We start from the raw sequence: 24115 nt of genomic DNA on the forward strand, positions 1-24115 counted from the left end.
GGTGAAATTTGTGTTACATTTTGACAGAAACTAGTAGAAGTTCCTCCTGAGCTGATGTTCCTTTGCTGTGGACTGTTTGCTCCTGAAACATATCTCAGAAATGTTACTCTGTTATTTGAAAGACACACACTTTTTTTCATCACAAAGGCTTTTTAAGCAGTCAGTACACAAAGCATAGAAACCCCATTCTTTCAACAGGTTTGTCATACCACTGCTGCCTCACTTGCACAGCAAAGCTAAAAGAAAAGAGCACATGATAAATCTAAGAGAGGTGCCATATGAATCTCTGCTTGACATCCTAGAATAGGGCACTGCAGAGGAAGAACTCTGAGCACACAGGCAAGAAATGGAAGTAGTATTGGTGAGTTCCAATAGGAACTACATCCAGCTGTCCCACTACATATGAGACAATGGTCCCTACACATTTGGGCTAGGGTAGAGATTTCTGAATATAAGGCTGGAACACAAGCACCTAAGAGACAGTGGGACCCAGAGGCCATGTAATGGAACAGGCCATGGACCAAACTAGACAAGGCAGTGGCAGACCTGAATCTTTTAATGTGACACTGCCCGAAACACATATAAATGTGTGTGGGGGGGTGTAGGGGTCTGGTTTAAGAGCAAAAGAGGTGCATGAGAAGAGGGTATTAAATCCTGCCACACACTCAACACTAGGGGCATACCTCCCTTCTATCTCTTCCCTGGTGTCACTTTTTTCTCAGCTGGGCTCCAATAACAAAAGTAAACCCAGATGGAAGAAAAGTTCCTGGGGAGAGGAGCTGCAAGAAAGCAAGTGGATGATGAAGGGAGGATTGAGCTCCTCTCACACATGTACCCCTTTTGCTCTTAGAACTGAACTGCCACTCCCCATGTTATATCTAATTGAGGCAGACCCACATGTAAAGAGAAAGACCCACATATAGTTTGGTCCTAAAGCTATATGATGATTTTCAAGCAGGATTTGACCAAGAAAGGGGACCTTAGCAAAAACAAAATTCCAGAGGTAGAAGCTGTTAGTCAGATATATGAAAATCATTCAGCTAGAACCATACCACCAGTGGCACTGAATAAATTTGGAAAAGGAAAGAAACATGAAACAAATTATTAGACCAACATGCAAATCATCTCAGGCTTTTCCCTGAAAACATTTCATTACAGTACCACAGTGATTACTGCAAGCCTGCCATATTTAAGAATAAAGCATTCCCAGGAGCCATAAAAATAAACTGCTGCCAGTGAATTACTAGTTATGCAATATATGCATAGAATCATGGAATAGTAGGGTTGGAAGGGGCCTACAAGACCATCGGGTCCAACCCCCTGCTCAATGCAGGAATCCAAGTCAAAGCATCCCTGACAGATGGCTGTCCAGCTTCATCTTGAATGCCTCCAGTGTGGGAGAGCCCACCACCTCCCTAAGTAATTGGTTCCATGGTTGTATTACTCTACTGTTGACTCATGATGGCTGAACACTTTCCCTTGAGTTTCCTATTTGTTTTTATAATCAAACAGATATACAAGATTAGACCATGCACATTACTTGTCTGTTACTCTGTGTCTTTGTCTACAAGGGTCTACCAATGTGATGGTTTGTCTGGTAAACTGGGACCCTGGGATTGTGATTAGAGTTCCTTAAGAATTATGGATTACTTTGATATTATAGCCCTCAAAGTGTTGTTGTTCAGTCGTTGAGTCGTGTTCGACTCTTCGTGACCCCATGGACCATGGCACGCCAAGCCTTCCTGTCCTCCACTCTCTCCCAGAGTGTGCTCAAGTTCATATTCAGTGCACTGGTGATGCTATCTAGCCATCTCATCCTCTGCCGTCCCCTTCTCCTTTTGCCTTCAGTCTTTCCCAGCATCAGGGTCTTTTCCAGTGAGTTTTCTCTTCGCATTAGGTGGCCAAAATATTTGAGCTTCAGCTTCAGGATCTGTCCTTCCAGTGAGCAGTCAGGGCTGATTTCCTTTAGGATTGACTGATTTCACCTCCTTGCAGTCCAGGGGACTCATAAGAGTCTTCTCCAGCACCACAGTTCGAAAGCATCAATTCTTCAGTGCTCAGCCTTCCTTATAGTCCAGCTCCCACAGCCATACGTTACTACTGGGAAAACCATAGCTTTGATTATATGGACCTTTGTTGGCAAGGTGATGTCATGTCTCTGCTTCTTACTATGCTGTCTAGGTTTGCCATAGCTTTCCTCCCAAGGAGCAAGCGTCTTTTAATTTCATGGCTACAGTCACCATCTGCAGTGATCTTGGAGCCCAAGAAAATAAAATCTGTCACTGCTTCCATTTCTTCCCCTTCTATATGCCAGGAAGTGATGGGGCCAGATGCCATGATCTTAGTTTTTTTAATGTTGAGTTTCAAACCAGCTTTTGCACTCTCCTCTTTCACCCTCAACAAGAGGCTCTTTAGATCCTCTGCTTTCTGCCATTAGGGTGGTATCGTCTGCATATCGGAGGTTGTTGATAATTCTCCCGGCAATCTTAATTCCAACCTGTGATTCATCCAACCCGGCGTTTCTCATGATGTACTCTGCATATAAGTTAAATAAGCAGGGCAACAATATGCAGCCTTGTCATACTCCTTTCCCAATTTTGAACCAATCGGTTGTTCCATGTCTGGTTCTTACTGTTGCTTCTTGACCCTCGTACAGGTAAGGTGGTCTGGTACTCCCATCTCATTGGTACTCCCCAAGAATTTGCCAGACTTTGTTGTGATCCACACAAACCAAGGCTTTAGCGTAATCAATGAAGCAGAAATAGACCTTTTTCTAGAATTCTCTTGCTTTCTCCATGATCCAGTGAATGTTGGCAATTTGATCTCTAGTTCCTCTGCCTCTTTGAAACCCAGCTTTTACTTCCATTAGTTCTTGGTTCACATACTGCTGAAGCCTAGCTTGTAGGATTTTGAGCATAACCTTGCTGGCATGTGAAATGAGCGCAATTGTACGGTAGTTTGAACACTCTTTGGCACTGCCCTTCTTTGGAATTGGAATGTAAACTGACCTTTTCCAGTCTTGTGGCCACTGTTGAGTGTTCCAAATTTGTTGGCATATTGACTGCAGCACTTTAACAGCATCATCTTTTAGGATTTTAAATAGCTCAGCTGGAAGACTGTCATCTCTGCTAGCTTTGTTGTTAGTAATGCTTCCTAAGGCCCACTTGACTTCACTCTCGAGGATGTCCGGCTCAAGTTCAGTGACAGCACTATCATGGCTATCAGGGACATTAAGATCTTTCCTGTATAGTTCTTCTGTGTATTCTTTCCACCTCTTCTCAATCTCATCTGCTTCTGTTAGATCCCTGCCTGCTTTGTCTTTTATCATGCCCGTCTTTGCACAAAATGTTCCCTTGAGATCTCCGATTTTCTTGAAAAGATCTCTAGTCTTTCCCATTCTACTGTTTTCCTCGATTTCTTTGCATTGTTCATTTAAGAAGACCTTCTTGTCTCTCCTTGCTATTCTCTGGAACTCTGCATTCAGTTGGGTATATCTTCCCCTTTCTCCCTTGCTTTTCGCTTCCCTTCTTTCCTCAGCTACTTGTAAAGCCTCATCAGACAGCCACTTTGCTTTCTTGCATTTCTTTTTCTTTGGGATGGATTTCATTGCTGCCTCCTGAACAATGTTACGGACCTCCGTCCATAGTTCCTCAGGCACTCTGTCTATCAGGTCTAATCCCTTAAATCTATTCCTCACCTCCACTGTATATTCATAAGGGATGTGGTTTAGGTCATACCTGAATGGTTTGGTGGTTTTCCCTATGTTCTTCAATTTAAGCCGAAATTTTGCAACAAGAAGCTCATGATCTGAGCCACAGTCTGCTCCAGGTCTTGTTTTTACTGACTGTATAGAGCTTCTCCATCTTTGGCTGCAAACGACATAATCAATCTGATTTCGATATTGACCATCTGGTGATGTCCACATGTAGAGTCGCCTCTTGTGCTGTTGGAAAAGAGTGTTTGCTGTGATCAGTGTGTTCTCTTGGCAAAACTCTATTAGCCTTTGTCCTTCATTTTGTACACCAAGGCCATGCTTGCCTGTTATCCCGGTGATTTCTTGACTTCCTACTTGAGCATTTCAATCCCCTATGATGAAAAGGACATCTTTTTTTGGTGTTAGTTCTAGAAGGTGTTGTAGGTCTTCATAGAACCGATCAACCTCAGCTTCTTCAGCCTCAGTGGTTGGGGCATAGACTTGAATTACTGTGATGTTGAATAGTTTGCCTTGGATTCGTATTGAGATTATTCTATCGTTTTTGAGATTATACCCCAGTACTGCTTTTCCCACCCTTTTATTGACTATGAGTGCTACTCCATTTCTTCTAAGGAATTCTTGCCCACAGTAGTAGATATAATGGTCACCTGAATTAAATTCACCCATCCTTGTCCATTTTAGTTTGCTGATTCCCAAGATGTCGATGTTCAGTCTTGCCATCTCATGTTTGACCACCTCCAGCTTACCTTGATTCATTGATCTTACATTCCAGGTTCCTAAACAATATTGTTCTTTACAGCATTGGATTTTCTGTTCCTCACCAGACACATCCACAGCTGAGTGTCCTTTCGGCTTTGGCCCAGCCGCTTCACTCTTTCTGGCACTACTTGGAAATACCCTCTGCTCTTCCCCAGTAGTATATTGGAAACCTTCCGACCTGAGGGGCTCATCTTCCGGCGTCTTCCGACCTGAGGGGCTCATCTTCCGCCGCCTTGTGATACGTTCCATGGGGTTTTCTTGGCAAGAATACTGGAGTGGGTTGCCATTTCCTTCTCCAGTGGACCACATTTTGTCAGAACTCTCTGCCATGACCTGTCCGTCTTGGGTGGTCCTGCACGGCATAGCTTATGGCTTCACCGAGTTACGCAAGCCCCTTCACCACAACAAGGCAGTGATCCATGAAGGGGAGCCCTCAAAGTATACTCTGTCAAAGGCACAGAGGAGTGATGATGGGAGAAGACCTTGTTAGGTCCCCTTGAACCCTAACTTTCTGAGTACAAAAGTAGTATTAAAAAAAAGAGCTGGGAGAAGAGACTGGGGGAGATGAAGTAAGGAAGTAGATTGAGCAATACAGAATGGAATCTTAGAATTCATTTTTAAAACCTTGGTTTTGGGGGAAACGGTTGTTTTGAAAGAACAAAGAAGGTAGCATGGAACTAAGTGATGATAGTAGAGTTTCAGTTTCTTGCTATAGGTGCTTGGCACAGAAATGCACAGCACAAAGATGTTTTGTATGCATATCTTGGGTAGAAGTCTCTATAAGTGCTAATGAATGTTGATTGGAACAGTACTTTTGGGCTGTTTTCCCTCACCAGGTCGGTGGATTGGTCAATTAATGAGGTATGTGTGCATTAGAGTCAAGGTACATCTATTTCCCCCACCCTGGGAAATGTAGTGAAATAACTTGTATAGACTTGGGGAGAGTTCAGATTGTCTAAAGGGGAAGATCCCAAGCAAGAAATTCACCTTTAAGTGAACTAAAAGGCCCCTTCTCAGTAGCATACAAAAACAACCTGTGCGCAATTTGAACATAAAACTGCATAAGCCTAGTATATCAGACCAATAATATGATTGGTAACTCTTGTTTCAACAAACTTTTGAAATACAACAAATTATCTGAAGCACAGAACCAGATGTTTCACTTTGATCTGTTTACATACACAGGGTCAGATTCATTAAATAGTATGATTGGTTCAGCATGAGCCACGATTACACAGCACCTCAAATCTTCTGCTGCTACTTGTTTTATATTATCAGTAGTATCCTTTTATAAGTCTGTTGAGAGAATCAACTACGCCTGCCCTATATCTGTTTTGCTCTGTTGAGCTACTTCAGACTCTATTGATTTGGCCTAGGACAGAGAAGGCTACCTAGAGTACAGATCCTAGAGTTAATATTGTATGAAAAGAATACATTACAAACCACTGTTACAGATTCATGGATGTAATAAAGTGTGGTAACCAAATCTTTTATTTGACTATTATGGTTCAAACATGAGTACATACTAGGAATGTGCAAATTTTGTCTTTTTATTTTGGCATAATATTGTGCTTTTCTGTCCATGATCTCAGATATCCACATACACTTTGGGGAGTGAGCCTGATATTGTTCAGGAATGAGTGTAACTTAAATGCACATTTGAAAACTGGGTCAAAATGCAGATCCTATCTAGCTACTTCTATCGCTGTCAATGGGATGTGTATTTGATACAAATTTGGATGTGCATTTTATATTCTTAACCCTTTCCCCCAACTAATTTGCACAAGGTTTGTCATCCATCCAGCCATTATTCTTATCTTCTGACTAGCTTACTTAGGTATCTGTGCATGCAGGTGTTCATACCTTTTCTTATAATTAAAAGTAAATCAGACAGAACTGAACATAAGGATGGTTTGAAATATTTGGGTGCAATCAAACTTCACTTTCTCCCTCTTTCCTCTCCTCTATACCCCCTGAAAATCTGCCCCAGAATGTCCCCCAACCCTCTGGGGCAGATTTTATTAGTGTGCATGGAACTGCAGGGGAGAGAAGGAATCACCCCGCCCTATCTTGATTCCACCGATGGAAGCAGTTCTGTCAACGGAACAACTTCACTGAATTTCACCCAATGTTTGCACCAACAGGATTATATTATCTGGGTAAGGAATCAATCCTTCTGGATTACAGCAGCATCACACGTGTGTGTGCATGTGTGTGTGTACAGGACATGTATATGTATATCCATCCATCTAATTTAGGGGTGAATAGACTGCTCTGGATAAGTAGAGTTTGAAGTGTGTCCAGAGTTCGGCAAGGACTGCAGAAACTATGTATTCTTCAATAGATCCAGGGGTGTGGGAGGGCAGTCTATATGTTTGGGAAGTGCCTCCTCCTGGTTGGCAGACATGGCTCCAGCAAGAAACGACACTAAGGGGAAGGGCTTCCCCCCAGCTCCAAGAACAGCCCTGTCTGGCTAGGAGGCAGCAGACTTCTGGCATGGATCATAGCTGAACCCTTGTGATAGCATCTGTTATACTAATGCAGCTTATTAATTTGCGGGAGACAGCCACCCTTTCAGGCAGGGGCTCGGGCCATGCTTGGTTATGCTCTGACCCCCAAAGCCTGAGGAAAAGCATGCCACTAAGGAGAGAACGTTCCTGAGGAGAGATGGCCTTCCACTGCTGACACAGCTTCCTCAGCTTCGCTTCTCTTCCAGAGCAGCAAAGCAACCAATGCCAAACCAAAAGAAGTTGGTAAGCACTAGTATTTGGGCTGCATGTTTCTGTCATCTCCCCACCATCTGATGTGGTCAGGTGAGGCGTTACTCGGCCACAGTGACTCACCACCCTGCACATCATGTGCTTATGCCCCTGGTGTTCCACAGCACCTCACAGCAGGTTGACACCAATTTGAGTATTGTGGAGGAGGCAAGCAATGGTGATGGCTCTCCTCAATCATAGCTTGGGAGCCAGTACTCCACCTCTGGTTCATCAGCTTGCAGCAGCCATAAAATGGCATCCAGCAGCAGCTACAGCCCATGGATGCCAAGAAAGCAGTGAAGGTTCTGTAAATAATATCCCAAAAGGCCTCCCTGGGGCCTCTCCTGGTTTTCCCCCACCCCTTTCCCCTCAGGAATGTTATGAGGAGAGGTTGCTCTGGCCTACCCTTTTCCCCCTCAGTGAAGCAGAGCAGGCATATGGGGAAAGGATGGCTGCTCTCTTTCCTCCCCTGAGTAGTAGCACCCCACCCTCCACTTGCAAGTGTGGAAAGAACCTAACGGTGGCACTGAGGCCTAGTAAGTGTAGTAAAACAGTGCTTTGGTGAGCTGAGGAGGGTTGAGGAGGGTTACTTGGAGGAGGGGCCCTGTGCCTCCTTGTGGAGAGGAAGGAAGAAGCAGCCCCTTGTGGTGGTCTTTAAGATGGCTGTTGCAGTTAACGGTAAGGAGAGACTTGGGGTCACAGTTGTGTTTACATCTAGAATAAGCAGCTGGTTTTCTTCCTAAGAAGCTGTTGAAAGGAAAGGAAGCTACAGAACACCTCTGAAACCCCACTGCAGCATCATATGGAGGGGCATGGCAGCTCTCTCTCCATATTCTCCTGAGAGAAAGCAGCTACCTCTTCTCTCCCTCTCAAGAAGCACAGGGATGAAGTGTAACAAAAGACAAAGGATTGCATGACAGCCCAGCAGTAAGAACAGAATGGAAAGGGAGCCCTCATGAGGCTCTGGATTGGAGTATGGTAGGAGCCAACTGGCAGCACTGAGGGCTGGCCTTTGAGACAGGCCAAAATGGAAAAGGATGGTGGCTCCCTGTCCCTCTCAGCTGCCCATCCCCCCACCCCCTCTCTCTGAGAGATCAGCACTAGTAACAGCTAAAGCACATGTTGGAAATGGACTTTCCTTACAAGGGACATTTGTTTACAATTCTGCCTTCCAACAAGGTTGAGCGGTATCTTCCTTTACTGGAGATAGGCCTTTTGTGCATTAATCTATTGGGAAAGAGTGACCCATTCAGAGAATTCCTGAATTTTAGACCAAACAGATCTGACAAAAGGAAAGTTGGCAGTCTCTGATAAACTTTCTGCCAATTTCTCCTCAGAGAATGGCATACTTTAAAAGCCAGGGGTTCCCTTCCTAGGGAAACAAGTTTGATAGGATTTGGAGTAAAATTAGTAAGACCATAGAACTAGAATTGTGGGAACTAGTCATCATTCCCAACCTTCTAGCAATCCCTACCATCTCCACCACTACACACCAAAACAACAACAAAACCTGGTTGAGAAACTGAGTTTTGGCTGAGTGGCAGATCCCCACTATACTCCCCAGTGGAAAGTCTAGCCTAGCACTGCATTTGTCAGGGGTGTTTCTGAGTGCAGGGTGTGGGACAGCAGTTCAGATTCTGAAGGAGAACCAGCAGACATGGGGGAGGTGTTTTCCCAGTCCAGATATGAGTAGGCCTGCTTCTCAGGTTACAAACTTAAGAGATGGCTGAGCTTGAGGGTCCCTCCTCACTCCCCCGCCACCGGTGAGAGGCAGCAAACAAGAGGTTGACCTAATAGATGCCAGGCGCAGGTGCAGAGCAAAGAGGGAGAACTTAGACGGTCTACCCGATTGGCCTTGCGTGAGAAGCTGCATTTAGAGGCCTCACAACTAGGGGTGCACGAAAGTCACTTACCTGGTCTTGCAGCTTTTCGCGGTGGGGGGGAGGCGCTTCACTGCTCTCCCTGCGAAGTTCAGGCCAGGGGGGGGGAGGCTTCCCGCCTCGCCCGGCCGAAATTCAGGCCGGGGAGGAGGCACCTCGCCTTGCCCGGCCGCGAAATAAAAAGTTAAAAAAAAAAACGCCCCCGTGATAGGCTACGTGACGATTAACGTAGCCTATCACGGCTAGATCTGCAAAGTCAGCCGTGATAGGCTACGTAAATCGTCACGTAGCCTATCACGGGTGACTTAAAAAAAAAAAAACACGTACGGCTAATGGCGGCCCCCATAGGGAGCCGCCATTCACGTTCCTTATTTGGTCGCTGTAGTCTACGTAAATCTTTACGTAGACTACGGCGAAAATAAGGGCAACGCAAATAGCGTTGCCCTTATTTTCGCCGTAGTCTACGTAATCTTTACATAGACTACAGCGACCAAATAAGGAACGTGAATGGCGGCTCCCTATGGGGGCCGCCATTAGCCGTACGTGTTTTTTTTTTTTTAAAGTCACCCGTGATAGGCTACGTGACGATTTACATAGCCTATCACGGCTGACTTTGCAAATCTAGCCGTGATAGGCTACGTTAATCGTCATGTAGCCTATCACGGGGGCTTTTTTTTTTTTTCTTTTATTGGAATGGCGGCGGCGGCAGCTGGTCAAAAGACCGGCTGCCGTTCCCACCCCCGACGAAGACCCAACGAACCGCCGGCTGGACCCGCCGCCGGGAGGGACATTCGGGAAAGGTAAGTCCCGTCCCGGGGGGGGTGCGGGGGGCGGGGGGGTGCGGAGAATTTCTCCCCGAAACTTCTTCGGGGGGCCGAACACGTTGGCGCTCGCCCCCCCGAAGTTTTGGGGAGAAATTCTCCACCATCCCTACTCACAACAAGAGAGGGACCTCCCCACCTTAAGTTAGGCTAGCGAGACCGCCTCCCTCTTCAAACGGCGGGCAACTCTTGTAAATTCCATTTGAATCCCCTGAAGGCATTCCTTTGTAGACAGAGAGTTCTCTGAGAATTTGCATCTGTATGACCCTGTGAAGTAATGGATTGAAAGCTGGAGACTGAAGCCTCTCGTCTGTGTATGTTTGGGCACTGAAGTGAAGTGGGGGCTAAGGGAATCTTGACAGCATTCCTACAGAAAGCATGTGTAATTTGGTGGAGGGTGTGTTGCATTTTTACTGGAGAGAACTGGGCACAGATCCCTACTTGACCATGGGGCATTCTGAGTGGTTTTGAGAACATTATTTTCTCCCAGCCTAATTAACCTGTAAATTGCAAAGGACACAAATTTGCTAAATAACATAATACTCAAAATAATTATATTTTGCTCATAACATGGACATTTCAGAAGATATATTTCCTAGGGCCATATCTTCCTTGTGAGGAAAAGACTCAGAAATACTAGAAAGCTGGATATTTCCCTTAAAGGCCTTAGAGGTTTTAGCCATATCACTAATATTTTCTAGATGTCTCTTATTTTATTGTCTTTTTGCTAGGGCTATGCTAAACAAAGTTAACATCCTTCTGGAAACTAAGGAGAGAAGGTGTTTTCCTGTGCAAGAAAACTAACCATACATACTACCCACATAGCACTATATTTCTCCTCATCTGTGATAACAAAATGAGGTGATTATGAAATTACTCAAATATTCAATGTGATGATTCCTGACCTCAGAATGAGAACTGCTGCTCAGCAGCTCATATGGGAGTAACTTCAGACCATAGCTGATTAGTGGAAAGAGAAAATGGCCTCCAAGGACTATGCCTTGCAGTTGCCAAATTACAAAGGCAGTTTTGCTGCATTTTCCTAGAACTAGATTTCTGTGCCTAACACTAGCAGATCTCTGCTGGACTTATTTATTTATTTATTTATTTATTTATTCATTTCATTTCTATACCGCCCAATAGCCGAAGCTCTCTGGGCGGTTCACAAAAACTAAAACCAAACAACACACAATAAAACAATTTAAAATATATAGAACATTAAAACCACAATATAACAATACAACCACAATAAAACCTAGCAGCAGTACAGGGGTTTAAAATACAGATTTAAAACAGCAAAGATAAAAATTTAGAAAGCTAAAATGCCTGGGAAAATAAAAAGGTCTTTACCTGGCGCCGAAAGGAGTACAATGTAGGCGCCAGGCGAACCTCACTAGGGAGCTCATTCCAGAGCCGGAGTGCCACAGCAGAAAAAGCCCTCCTCCTAGTAGCCACCCGCCTCACTTCCTTTGGCAGGGGCTCACGGAGAAGGGCCTCTGATGATGACCTTAAGGTCCGGGCAGGCACATATGGGAGGAGGCGATCCTTCAGGTAACCTCGCCCCAAGCCGTTAAGGGCTTTGAATGTTAACACCAGCACTTTGAATTGGGCCCGGAAATGGACTGGCAGCCAGTGCAGCTGGAAAAGTACTGGCGTAATATGAGCTCGCAGGCCAGTCCCTGTTAACAATCTTGCTGCCCTATTTTGGACCAGCTGAAGTTTCCGGACCGTTTTCAAAGGCAAGGAAATCCCTGCAGAACTTCAAGGAAATCCCTGCAGAACTTGGCCATGCCAGCTGAGTCCCAGAGGCATGCAATGGTTGCTTAATGGGGCCCCTAAGAATGGCAGTATTCAACCCCTTCAAGCATGAGATGGTTCATCACTGCATAAGAAATTAATGATGGCCAAATTTTCATTCTGGAGTGGTCAGCTCAATGAAGATGTCAACTCAGTGTGCAGCCACTATAAAACAAGGCAAACTCAATTTTAGGCATAATTAGAAAAGGAACTGAGAATAAAACTGCCAGCATCATACTGCCCCTATACAAATCTATGGTGCGACCACACTTGGAATACTGTGTACAGTTTTGGTCACCACATCCCAAAAAAGATATTGTGGAGCTGGAAAAGGTGCAGAAAAGGGCAACTAAAATGATTAACGGGCTGGAGCATCTCCCCTATGACAGAAGGTTACAACAGCTGGGATTGTTTGGCTTGGAGAAAAGGAGGGTAAGGGGAGACATGACAGAGGTCTACAAAATTATGCAAAATTATGCATGGTGTGAAGAATGTGGATAGGGAGATATTTTTCTCCCTCTCTCAAAATACTAGAACCCGGGGTCATCCCATGAAGCTGTTTGGTGGGAGATTCAGGACAGATAAAAGGAAGTACTTATTCACACAGCACATAGTTAAACTATGGAATTTGCAACCACAGGAAGTAGGGATGGCCACCAGTTTGGATGGCTTTAAAAGGGGGTTGGAAAAATTCCTGTAGGAAAAGGCTATCAATGGCTACTAGTCTTGATGGCTATGTGCTACCTCCAGTACCAGAGGCAGTGAGCCTATGTACACCAGTTGCTGGGGAACATAGTTGGGAGGGTGCTGTTGCATTCATGCCCTGTTCGTGGGTTCCTGGTCGACAGCTGGTTGGCCACTGTGTGAACAGAATGCTGGACTAGATGGACCCTTGGTCTAATCCAGCATGGCTCTTCTTATGTTCTTATGACAGTAGTGATGCCAGGATTCAGATCTCTCTAGCATCTGTTGATCCCTCAAAAGTAGTCTCCACAAAGGTTTCCAGAACAGAAGGTTCAATTTATTTCTTTTCATCCCCAAGCAGCTTTATCTAAACATGTAGTTTATGGGGATCCTTGTGCTCCAAGACCTGACTCTTTCCCTAAACAAAAAAATATCCTCCTTTGGGCTTGTTCAGGGAAAGAGAAGGGGATATTTGGGCCTATCTTGCCTGTGAGAGTACTCCTCCACTTTTCATATAGCTGAGAGATCTCTGATACTGGCACGATAAATGGTGGATTTACAACACAATTATATTGTAGATGGCAACTTCCAGCATTAGGACATCGCTCAGGTTTTTGGGCTTATGGTGAATTTATAATGCCAAGTCAACCACTACGCATGATGGTTTTCTGACAAGAGTGATTGATCTTGATTCCACATGCTTCTTTTTGGACGTTCGGCTTGAAATTTCAAAGCAAGCAAGCAAGCAAATTATTTCAATAGACTGGCTTATCACATATGCCTTCAATGAGTCAGAGTAGATTCTCAGGGTAGTATCCAATAGGGACCTGCCCCTTCCAGAAACTGGAGTTTTCGCTCATGTTGGGGCTTCCCCCTGGAAGCGCTATATTGTGGCCGTGTGTGGATCTGGACTGGAGCGGCTGGCTGCGCCCAAACAGTACCTATTGGATACTAACCTCCGTTCCCTTCTATTAAAATAGGTAGTGTTGAGCCTGAGCTGGCCAAAGACACACACACACACACTTCCCTTGGTGCATGCATGCATATATCCTACTTGCAAAGCCACCTGGTTCAGTGATTCCGCTTAGAATCCACAATATATATATCCATTCAGTGGTGACTGATGTTATGGGTAAAATGTGTATCCAAGAACTCAGTCAGTACTGAGTTAATAAATATTTAAACTATATATAAAAATACAAGACAATGTTCAACAGTATAAGTTGGGGTCCCCCAACAGGGCTCCTGAGAGCACAGGTGCACCCGTGAGGCCTTTAATGGTGCCCTCTAGGTGATTTATATGTATACATGGCATGTCTACAAATTTCCTGGTTGGTATATATTTTTAAATCTATGGACCTCTACTTGCAGTTTTGACACATCCCCTTGCTCTCTGATTGGCCAAAATAATAGGTTACGACATCCTTACTCCCATTTTGTGCCTGCTGGGTGGGTGCCTGTGTCAGAAGGGAAAGGTGTTACCCTTGAATGGAAACCAACAGTACGGGGATGGGACGGACTGGGTGGCGTCTTTTCCATTTGAGAGGGGAGTACAGGCAAAGAGAGGGCATTTCCCACCTACTTGTTTCATATCTGCATTTTTTGGTGTGAGGGGGATGGTGCTTGGTCTCCAACCCTTTATTTTTGTGTGTTAGGAGGTGTGGTGCTTGTCTTCTGTGCCCTTATGTTTGTTTGTTGGGGATGCCTGTGCTGTTTTTGTTCATTTTGCAAGCTAGATTTCTCGGCTTGCTGGCTGCTCCACCCGGCCTTGTTTGTTTGTTTGTTGTGTGGTGTGTGACAGCCGAGCCGAGGCCTTTTATGAGGGAGGGGGGAAGCCAGAGCCTTTCTCTGCTTGCTTGCCCACCTGACTCCTTTCTGTTGGTCACAGCTGCCAGGATTGGCACTTCATGACGTGGGGTGGTGACGTGGGGCGTTTCCCCACTCTCGTCCCTCAATTTTGTTTCTATTCACCCTAATTTTCCTGGCCCTCCTCTGCCCCTTCTTAAGTCTTTCCCAGTGGCAGAGAGGCATCCCTGCTTCAGCTCTATCCTTCCACCATCACTTTTTTGGAGACTCCTCAGCGGCACATTTCTGTGTGTGTGCGCACACGTGTGTACACGCGTGTGCACTTATGTAGTATGGAGTGTGTGTGCGACTGAAGTTGGTTATAGCCCATAAAAGCTTAGGCCAGTTAGTATTGACATGCTAGTAATTTTTTATGGTGCCACACAAGTCTCATTGTTGTTTTTAAAGTTGAGTTTCCCAGTAAGATTAAAAATGCCCACTCTCTTACTCTTCATTTCTACATGGGATCTCCCCCCAAACACCTTAAAATCCACAGATCTGCAATGTGATCTGCAATTTCAGGTTGGTTTCAGGGAGATCCCGTAAAAAAAAAAAAATCATGATGATCCATGCCTCTGATCCTTCTATGCATGCTATGGTTGTGCTGGCAAGTTTAGGTGTTTATATTTCTGTGGCAGGAATGTTTGGAAGTTTATATTTCTGTTATAATTATCTATTGATAATGTTTGGATGTCTGTGTTTGTTTTATTTGTTAGTAAATGATGTCATATTTGAACTATTTTGCAGTCTTGTTATCTTTCTGATCTGACCCCCTCCCCAGTGGCCATTTTGTAAGTAGCCATGCCCCCTCCATGGCAGCCATTTTGTGAGTAGCCATGCCTACATGGTGGCAATTGTGTCACAGGTGCCTATGGTACTTTGTCAGGATTTCAAATACTCTCACAGGCCAAAAAAGGTTGGGGACCCCTGGTATAAGTGCTCTAAAGGAAACATTAAGAGATACCACTGGACTCAGAATATCGTAGTTGAATTCAGACTTCCAAAAAGAACAAACAAGAGGCCACTGGCTCAAGCTTCCAGCTCTAATTGTCAGGTTCTCTCTTCTTTTTCTTTTTAATATGGGTGGGATTGCTCCATCCCGGAACCCCTGAGAATGGAAATTTGCAGTACGTTCAAATTTTCCTTTCTCCAGTGAGTACAGGGTGCGGCAGTCTATACTTCTGGGAAGTAGAAAAGCAGTTCAACCTTAGGGTGGATAACAGTCTCTCATATGTTAAATGAAACCTTTTGAGAACACAACGACCAAAGGCTGAATCAGAGGAGGCAAATGAATCAGTGGAATAGTGCCTAGTAAATGAATGAACAGGTCTTCAAATCACTGTCCTACATGGTAACTCAATCAAAAGGCAAGGTCTAGAAGCTGTGGAAACTGCAGAATTTCTCAAGGAATGAACTGTAATGCCTTTTAGCCAGAAATGACCCTGGGACTGATAAGTCAGACTAATGCAATCTTCTATCCAACTAGCTACTATGAAAGTGGAAACCCTATTTTTTTTTATTTATTGCATTTATATCCCGCCTTTTTCCTCTTGCAAAGGAACCCAAGGTGGCTTACATTATCCTCCTCCTCTCATTTTATCCTGTGAGGTAGGTTGGGCTGAGAGTCTGTGACTCGCCCAAAGTCACCCAGTGAGCTTCTATGACTGAGTGGGGACTAGAACCCGGAGCTCCCAGCTCCCAGGCCAACACTCTAGCCATTACACCAGCAGATATGAGCAGGATTCAGACTTTTTTGAACTCTGGAACCTGGCAAAAAGGAAAGCTGATGGATCTTCTAACATCCACATAATGCCATACTTTTGAAAGGGAATGATTTAGGCAGAAAGAAGGCAGGACAATCTTCTCAGATCTATAGAACAAGTTAAGCTTGGAATTAAATGTTGGGGATGTACAAAATGCATACAAATAGCTTTTTCCATATTGAGTACCATGATGGCAGCGAATCTTTTTCCTCCCTCTCTCATAATACTACAACCCAAGGTCATCCCCAAGAGCTGATTGGTGGGAGATTCAGAACAAATAAAAGGAAGTACTTTTTCACACAGCGCATAGTTAAACTATGGAATTCTTTACCAGAAGATGTAATGATGGCCACCAATTTGGGTGGCTTTAAAGGTGGTTAGTCAAACTCCTAGATAAGTCTGTCAATGGCTACTAGGCTTGATGGCTATGTTCTGGCTCCAGTACCAGAGGTTGCTGGGGAACATGGGCAGGAGGGTGCTGTTTTACTCATGTCCCGCTTGTGGTTTCCTGGTTGACAGCTGGTTGGTCACTGTGTGAACAGAATACTGGATTAGATGGACCCTTGATCTGATCCAGCATGGCTCTTCTTATGTTCTTAATCTGACAGCTAGAAATTTGAAGTATTTGCGCTGAGCTTGTCTTTATTTTTAAACTCAGTACTGACTGGACTAATTCAGTTCTTGTATTCACACTTTAACTGTCACAGCAGTCCCCAGTGAATGGATAATCTCTTTTGGCACCTGAGTGGGAACAGCTAAACCAGGAGGCTTTAGCAAGAAGATTGTATGCGTTTGCGTGCCAAGGGAGCTATGTGGATGCCTCTTGTGCTTCAGCACTTCTTTCCCACTCTGTGTGGAAGAGGGAGAAGCCAAGATCAGGCAACTGCACCAGGAGAAAAGGCCCTCTTCCTTGGGAATGCTCTTCTCTCTTCAGCAGCACTCTTTTCCTCAGGCTCAGGGGTCAGGACACAACCAAGCACAGCCCAAGTCCCTGCCTGAAAGCATGGATCTCTCCCACAAAATTAATAAGCTGCTGAAATCCAATTCAAAAGGTTTGCAATGGCTCGGGTATGAGCCATGCCAGAAACCTGCTGCCTGCTAGCCAGACAGGGCTGGTCTGGGAGCTGAGGGGATTTGTGGCATTCTTCCTGGAGGCCCTGTCTACTAATCAGGATAGTATAGATTACCTCACTCGAACCACTGCATAACATTCAGTAAATCTTGAAGGACTGTTTATACCATATCCACTGATATAAGAAATATGGTAATGCTTTGTTAGCACATCATAATAAAGGGAAATGCTCAGCATCTCAGACTTTTCCTAAAGTTGAATCAGTGAGCAAGACAATGACTAGAACATTGCTTTATTATTGAGGATTAGGTGTTAGTCAAAAATGTTACAAAGATGGCCTATAGCTTATTTGTGTGCCAATTCATTGGGTGCTCAAATATTTTATTTTTAAACGGTCTGGTTGTGGAGACAAGCATCTAAAATTACCCACAAAATATAGCAAAATTGTAAACAGACTGCTATATATAACCTTCTTAAATCTCACTTGATGTTTTCTAACAAATTACAAATGGCACTAGGGCTAGGCTAGGGTTACAGATAATGGGATCCAGTCCAACAAAAGGATAAACATCTACCTACTTAGCAGCACTTGTGAAGTTGCACTGCAAGTTAACTAGTATGTTATCGTGCCCTGCTACAGAAGAGACAGAAGGACTCTGTACCCTCATACTAAATGACTTCCTGCAAGCTAGTAGTAAGTCTTTAGACAAATCCCAATGAGTTTTATGGAGTTTATAGAACGTAGAACTAATCCGGAAGACTATATTTAACAGAAATATGCTGTAGCTTGCCCAGTTACCAATCTTCTCCTTTCTTTCACAAAGCTTTATTGTGAAAGTAGCATGGCCAATGGTGTCAAGGCTGATTGTCATCAGGGTAAGAATAACTGCAGCTTGCCATCCAAGGTGGCTGTGGTGAGCTGTAATTCAAAACAGAAAGACTATAGTTGGCATATAATTATTTGCATTGAATGCTACTTGATGAAAGGCATTACTAGCTTGCTGAATCTAATTAAAAAATTAAAAGGTGTCTTGAATTTATTTGTATTAAGTTAAATTTATTAATTCAAGTGTGTGTGTATTCAGATGGTTCCTTTGGAGTTAACCTCAATTATTAGTACCAAGACAAATGGCCACAGTGGATTAGAAAATGTAATTGGTACCATACTTTCGGTCTTCTGAGAAATGTGGTCTTCTGAGAAATAAAATAGATTTTGAATGGATGATATCTGGAAACTTCCCAAGGGGTTCTTGAGAACCTCTTTCTTGTCAAGCATACATAAGTATTATGGCTTTAGATATAAAACCTAGCACCTAGCAAGGAAAAGGGGAAAGGGATTTGGAAACAGCTATCTCAAATGAAATGGATGGCATTTCTGGGTCGGTTTGCACTATCACCCTACAGCAGATCATAGGTTATTTGATATTTGTTTAATGCTCAAACAACCCCTGCTGCCCGGGTTTGGATGACATGACAAACCATGGCAACCCCCATCAGGAGTTGAATATTCAAAATGGCCACTGCCATGTGCTGCAACCCACCAAGGCTTAAATAAGACATGGGTGCTGCAGTGATCGTGAAAACCTGGTCACTGAGTGGTGAGTTGCAAGCTTGAATGCCCTGTATAATAAATTCCCTACATGTACAAAACTAGAATGTCAAGGGAACTAGCCTAGCATTCTCTATGACGTTCTAGTTTTACATATGCAGGAAGTTTGTTATGTTGGCCCACATTTAAACATGCACCCCCCCCCAGAGATACACTGACAATCTGAAGTGGTATAGCCCAGCAGCAAATCACACAGGCCTGCTGATTGTGTAGCTTGCTAAAAGGACTAGTGATCCAATAGACTTGCTGCACAAGTACTAAGAAAACGAACACATCAGCTATAACATTAGAAGCCATGGCATTGCACAAGCATGGACATCACATTCATGAATCATAGGCAGTGGAACAAATATAAAAGAGCAAGCTATAAAATCCCTGAATTAAAAAGATAGCAGTTTAAAAAAATGGTCAAAATTGACTGAAACAAAGAGCACACACAAATAATTTGATGATATTTTAAGGCTACAATGATATACACATATACCTGGCAGTAAGTCTCATTCAGAACACTCAACAGTGGTGGCCACAAGACTGGAAAAGGTCAGTTTACATTCCAATTCCAAAGAAGGGCAATGCCAAAGAGCGTTCGAACTACTGTACAATTGTGCTCATTTCACATGCCAGCAAGGTAATCCTCGAAATCCTACAAGCTAGGCTTCAGCAGTATGTGAACCAAGAACTACCGGAAGTACAAGCTGGGTTTCAAAGAGGCAGAGGAACTAGAGATCAAATCGCCAACTTTCGCTGGATCATGGAGAAAGCAAGAGAATTCCAGAAAAACGTCCATTTCTGCTTCATTGACTACGCCAAAGCCTTTGATTGTGTGGATCACAACAAACTCCGGCAAATTCTGAAAGGGATGGGAGTACCAGACCACCTTACCTGTCTCCTGAGAAACCTGTACAAGGGTCAAGAAGCAACAGTAAGAACCGGACATGGAACAACCGATTGGTTCAAAATTGGGAAAGGAGTACGACAAGGCTGTATATTGTTGTCCTGCTTATTTAACTTATATACAGAGTACATCATGAGAAACGCTGGGTTGGATGAATCACAGATCGGAATTAAGATTGCCGGGAGAATTATCAACAACCTCATATACGCAGACGATACCACCCTAATGGCAGAAAGCGAAGAGGATCTCAAGAGCCTCTTGTTGAGGGTGAAAGTGGAGAGTGCAAAAACTGGTCTGAAACTCAACATTAAAAAAAACTAAGATCATGGCATCTGGCCCTGTCACTTCCTGGCATATAGAAGGGGAAGAAATGGAAGCTGTGACAGATTTTACTTTCTTGGGCTCCAAGATCACCGCAGACGGTGACTGTAGCCATGAAATTAAAAGACGCTTGCTCCTTGGGAGGAAAGCTATGGCAAACCTAGACAGCATAGTAAGAAGCAGAGACATCACCTTGCCAACAAAGGTTCGTATAATCAAAGCTATGGTTTTCCCAGTAGTAACATATGGCTGTGAGAGCTGGACTATAAGGAAGGCTGAGCGCCGAAGAATTGATGCTTTCGAATTGTGGTGCTGGAGAAGACTCTTATGAGTGCCCTGGACTGCAAGGAGGTGAAATCAGTCAATCCTAAAGGAAATCAACCCTGACTGCTCACTGGAAGGACAGATACAGAAACTGAAGCTGAAATATTTTGGCCACCTAATGCAAAGAGAAAACTCCCTGGAAAAGACCCTGATGCTGGGAATGATTGAAGGCAAAAGGATGAGATGGCTAGATAGCGTCACCGATGCAATGAATATGAACTTGAGCACACTCCAGGAGAGAGCGCAGGACAGGAAGGCCTGGCGTGCTATGGTCCATGGGGTCACGAAGAGTCAGACACGACTTAACGACTGAACAACAAAGTCTCATTCATCTCAACATGAGTTACTTCTGAGTAGACAGGTACAGGATTGCATTGTAAGCCACTTTCCTGAATGTACTTTATGAATCAACTGCTACTTCAAAAAAAAAAAAGAAAAAAAAGAGTCACACTCCAAACTTTTTTTTTTTTTTAACCCATCAGGCTAAAACAATTTTTGGATTGAATCCAATTATGTGACCTCTAATCATGGAAGTCTCTTGATCCAGCAGAGGCTTCTGTGAACAGAAGGAATGGAAGGCAACATTTGCTGATTCCCTCTTCCCTCTGCAGCCTCTTGTGCATCTGCTCCAGAAAGTTGGGGGAGCAGTGTGGAAGATGATAGAGGGAGCTGCAGGAGAAAGGGGAAATTTGCAAAAAATTGCTTCTCTCCTTCATTAATGGAAGCCATCCCTGAAGCAAAGAGCCTTTCGTGAAGGGAAGGACATAATTGGCTACAGCCTATTGTACTATAAGATTGGTGACTGAAGGCAGCTGTGGAGTTAATTTATGCTGCAAAATGCTTCACTTCACTTGTAAAATAAGTACATGGGGGGAAATCCCTTAGTTTGCATCCTTCTTCCAAATGGAGTTGTTTCCCAGCTATACATTTGTCAATGCATATGACAAGTCAGTGGGTGAGAATTTAGTCCCAGCTTGTGATAGATTTTAAAAGAATGAGACCAGTTTTCAAAATGCTCTAGTAAAACTAAATTATGGCACACCCACATGAAAACATAATACTTTTGCATCCATTTACACACAGCATCATCAACAACAAAAGTACTCTTCCATCTGCATATGTCACCCACTTCTTGTGGTACATAAAAGATCATAAACTGTGGCCAAAATACAAAGTTGTTTACTGATTTATTTATTTTTGCTAGCAGCTGCAGGCTTGTTGTAGAGGTTTCACAAGACAGCAGAAGTTTCCTTTCATAACTGGGATCAGATCTGACTGGGATCTTATTGTTCCGTTTAAAGTATGAACTGATTATGATACAATGTGGACACCATGTTATTTCTGTTCTTGATACTACATGTGAATGCAATTGTACTGTGAGATCTTTTTGTAAGCCATTTGAGAGCCTCTTGGAGCTATAAAGGGGGATATATAGCCTTCCAAATGAATGAATGGATAACTAAACAATTTGTATCTTGCCCTTTCCCTATGAAGCAATATAGATGGTCTCTTGCTTCCCTGTAATCTTCAGAACAACACTGTGAAGTAGGTTTTGTCAAGAAATCATGATTGTCCACAGTCATCCACAACACTTCATGGCTGAGCTGGGATTTGAATGCTGGTCCAATCCCGACACTATCACATCTTAATGAGGGCTGCACATCAGATTTGGACAAATTCCATACTGAATCAAGCTGATCTGGACAAATTTGGGATTTGTCAGAAGTGAAGCAAGGGTCCTCAAAATTAAACTTATCTAGGTTCTCCTTCACATGTAATTTGGAGATTCAGGGGCAAAGGGAGAGGCAGATGGGGGGTCTACAAATATTGCAACATTTCTCCCCAAGCTCTCTATAGAGCGAAAATGCCAGCGTGGAGGGAGAGCTGGGGCATGTAGTTTTGTGACTGACAGTTCTAGCTTGTAATCACAGGGAATGATTTTACCAGGGGCCTCCAAGCACATTGCTTTGTGCCTTGGGGGCGGGGTTTTGAAGTAATATATCAACTTGCTTCTATCTATTCTGTGCCCTTTCCCTCACTTCTGAGCAGGAACATTTAAGAGTTGTGGTTACCTTCAGGAAGTGTTTGGCTTGTGTTTCTTACCAGTTCCAATTGTATCTATTCCTCTACAATGTGTGCAAATAGCCCACAAAACTGGGGTGGGCGGTGGAGTGAATCCCATTTTAATTTCTTCCCCAAAAATCTGAATTTATCCTTCTGAAGGATAGTACAAACCCCCCTGAACCTATATTTCTGAATTTTTGCATGTTTCTTCTGTAGGGACACCTTTATGATCTATGTCACATATTCTGTGTCATTTCCATGCAAATCCAATCCATTTTTTGGGTAAAAAACCTCAAACTGTAATGGCTGCTTTTGCGCACGCACACACCCCTGCACCTTTCTTATGGATGTGCATACGAGCAAAGCGTGAGCTCAAAGCCCTTCAAATTCCACCTTGAGCTTATGTCCCTATCAGATTATGATGTTTGTTTTTATTTTTGCATGCATTCTTCTTCTGTTGATTAAAACGTGTTTGTGTGCATTTTTCAAAAGGAAGCATTTTTTCATGCACATTTTTCAAATATACCCATGCTGTTGTACACATTTTTGGTCCACAATTCACATTACAATCTCATTGCATTAGAGTCCATGTTTGGACCAGAAGATGTGAACTGGCAAGTCCCAATAAAAAATGAACTGAAACAAATTTCTTATACATTCCTAACCTATCTGTCTGAAATTTGAAAGACTTCATCCCTTCAGAAGAGTCAACTATGCCTGCAACTTTCATCCAATTCTGCTACAAAATAATAAAAAATTATCAGCAGTACACTTGTTTTTAAAAAATAAAAATTAAAGGCTACTTGCATTGAACCCTTTCACCTATTTGTCTGAAAATTGTCAGACTACATCCCTTCAGAAGGGACTACTATGCCTACAGATTTCACCCAATTATGTCAAAAAGCAAAAATGTTATAGCAATTTCTTGATTTCCCAATAATAATCAATGGAGATGGGGAGTATGAAGCTCTGGATTTCTCAAAGTGATGCTCTGATTTGGACCTAAATCAAACTGGGAGGCCTCCAAAGTAGTCCAAGACAAATTGGGGTTCTTTCTGAATCTGCAATGTGGGTTATGAAACAAATCTTGTGATTGGTGCATACCACTACACCAGATACATTAAAGTCCTGGAGAAAATGACATTGATATAACATGTACCACAAGAAAAAGATACTAAGAACTCAAGTCTTCAGATTTAAAGATCATTAGTCTCCATTGTCATGAACCATAAAAGACTGTTACTAGTATTATGTAGTCTTGACTGCTTCATTCAATTCATATTAGATATGCACATGCTTCTGCTTGTAGGGAATGGCATGTCATATCTTCAGAGCAGGCCAATTCTCAGTCTTTAAAAATAATGAAGACTTCTGAAGCCAGATGGCTATGATCTGAACTTGCATTGAGGCACTCAAAAACTGGAACATACTTGCAGATTTGACAGTTTGGGTGGGGGGAAACCACTTTTGCTGGAAAATAGTGTTTCAAAAATCCATGTCATAAATGGTAACAGAGCAAATGAGCCAGAAGGCTGAACTTCTATTTGGATAGGGCAAGATTTCAAGCACTATCTTGGAATAGATAGCGAACTTGGAATAGACAGAGGAATGAGAAATGTTCTTAAGGGAGTTCCTTATACTGAGCAATTTTAAATGGGGGGGTTCTGGTGGGCAATGAGAGAATGAGGCAAGACAGGAAAAGGTGGACAAGGTGGACAAGGGGCACTGCGGAAGGGGTGGCAGTACGGTCGCCAGGTCTTCAGTCTCTCAACTCCTGAAATTTAGGCCTGGGAATGCTGCATAAGAT

The 24115-nt window shown here is 43.5% G+C and overlaps 1 protein-coding gene and 1 long non-coding RNA gene across 3 annotated transcripts in view; one reads left to right on the plus strand and one right to left on the minus strand.

Annotated features, from left to right (window-relative positions):
• WDR27 (WD repeat domain 27) overlaps window positions 1–24115 on the minus strand; it is a 209879-nt gene that overhangs the window by 32541 nt on the left and 153223 nt on the right. Inside the window, exon 26 of one of the 2 annotated variants that reach the window (XM_084832161.1) lies at window positions 17372–18014. The exons of the other annotated variant lie outside the window; for it this stretch is intronic. Within the exon in view, the coding sequence (XP_084688287.1) occupies window positions 17967–18014 (48 nt within the window). The 3' untranslated portion in view covers window positions 17372–17966. Of the gene's footprint in view, window positions 1–17371; window positions 18015–24115 lie in introns of those variants that run through there. 2 annotated transcript variants of the gene reach the window in all.
• Window positions 7824–24115, plus strand: part of LOC146359759 (uncharacterized) — a 109228-nt gene continuing 92936 nt past the window's right edge. Inside the window, exon 1 of the long non-coding RNA XR_014787379.1 lies at window positions 7824–7911. This is a non-coding gene — a long non-coding RNA (uncharacterized LOC146359759). The remainder of the gene's footprint in view (window positions 7912–24115) is intronic.

The sequence above is a fragment of the Heloderma suspectum genome, chromosome 1 (genome assembly GCF_057233095.1).
Source record: "Heloderma suspectum isolate Gila_16-S chromosome 1, 16-S_ref, whole genome shotgun sequence".
In the NCBI taxonomy this organism is placed as follows: domain Eukaryota; kingdom Metazoa; phylum Chordata; class Lepidosauria; order Squamata; family Helodermatidae; genus Heloderma; species Heloderma suspectum.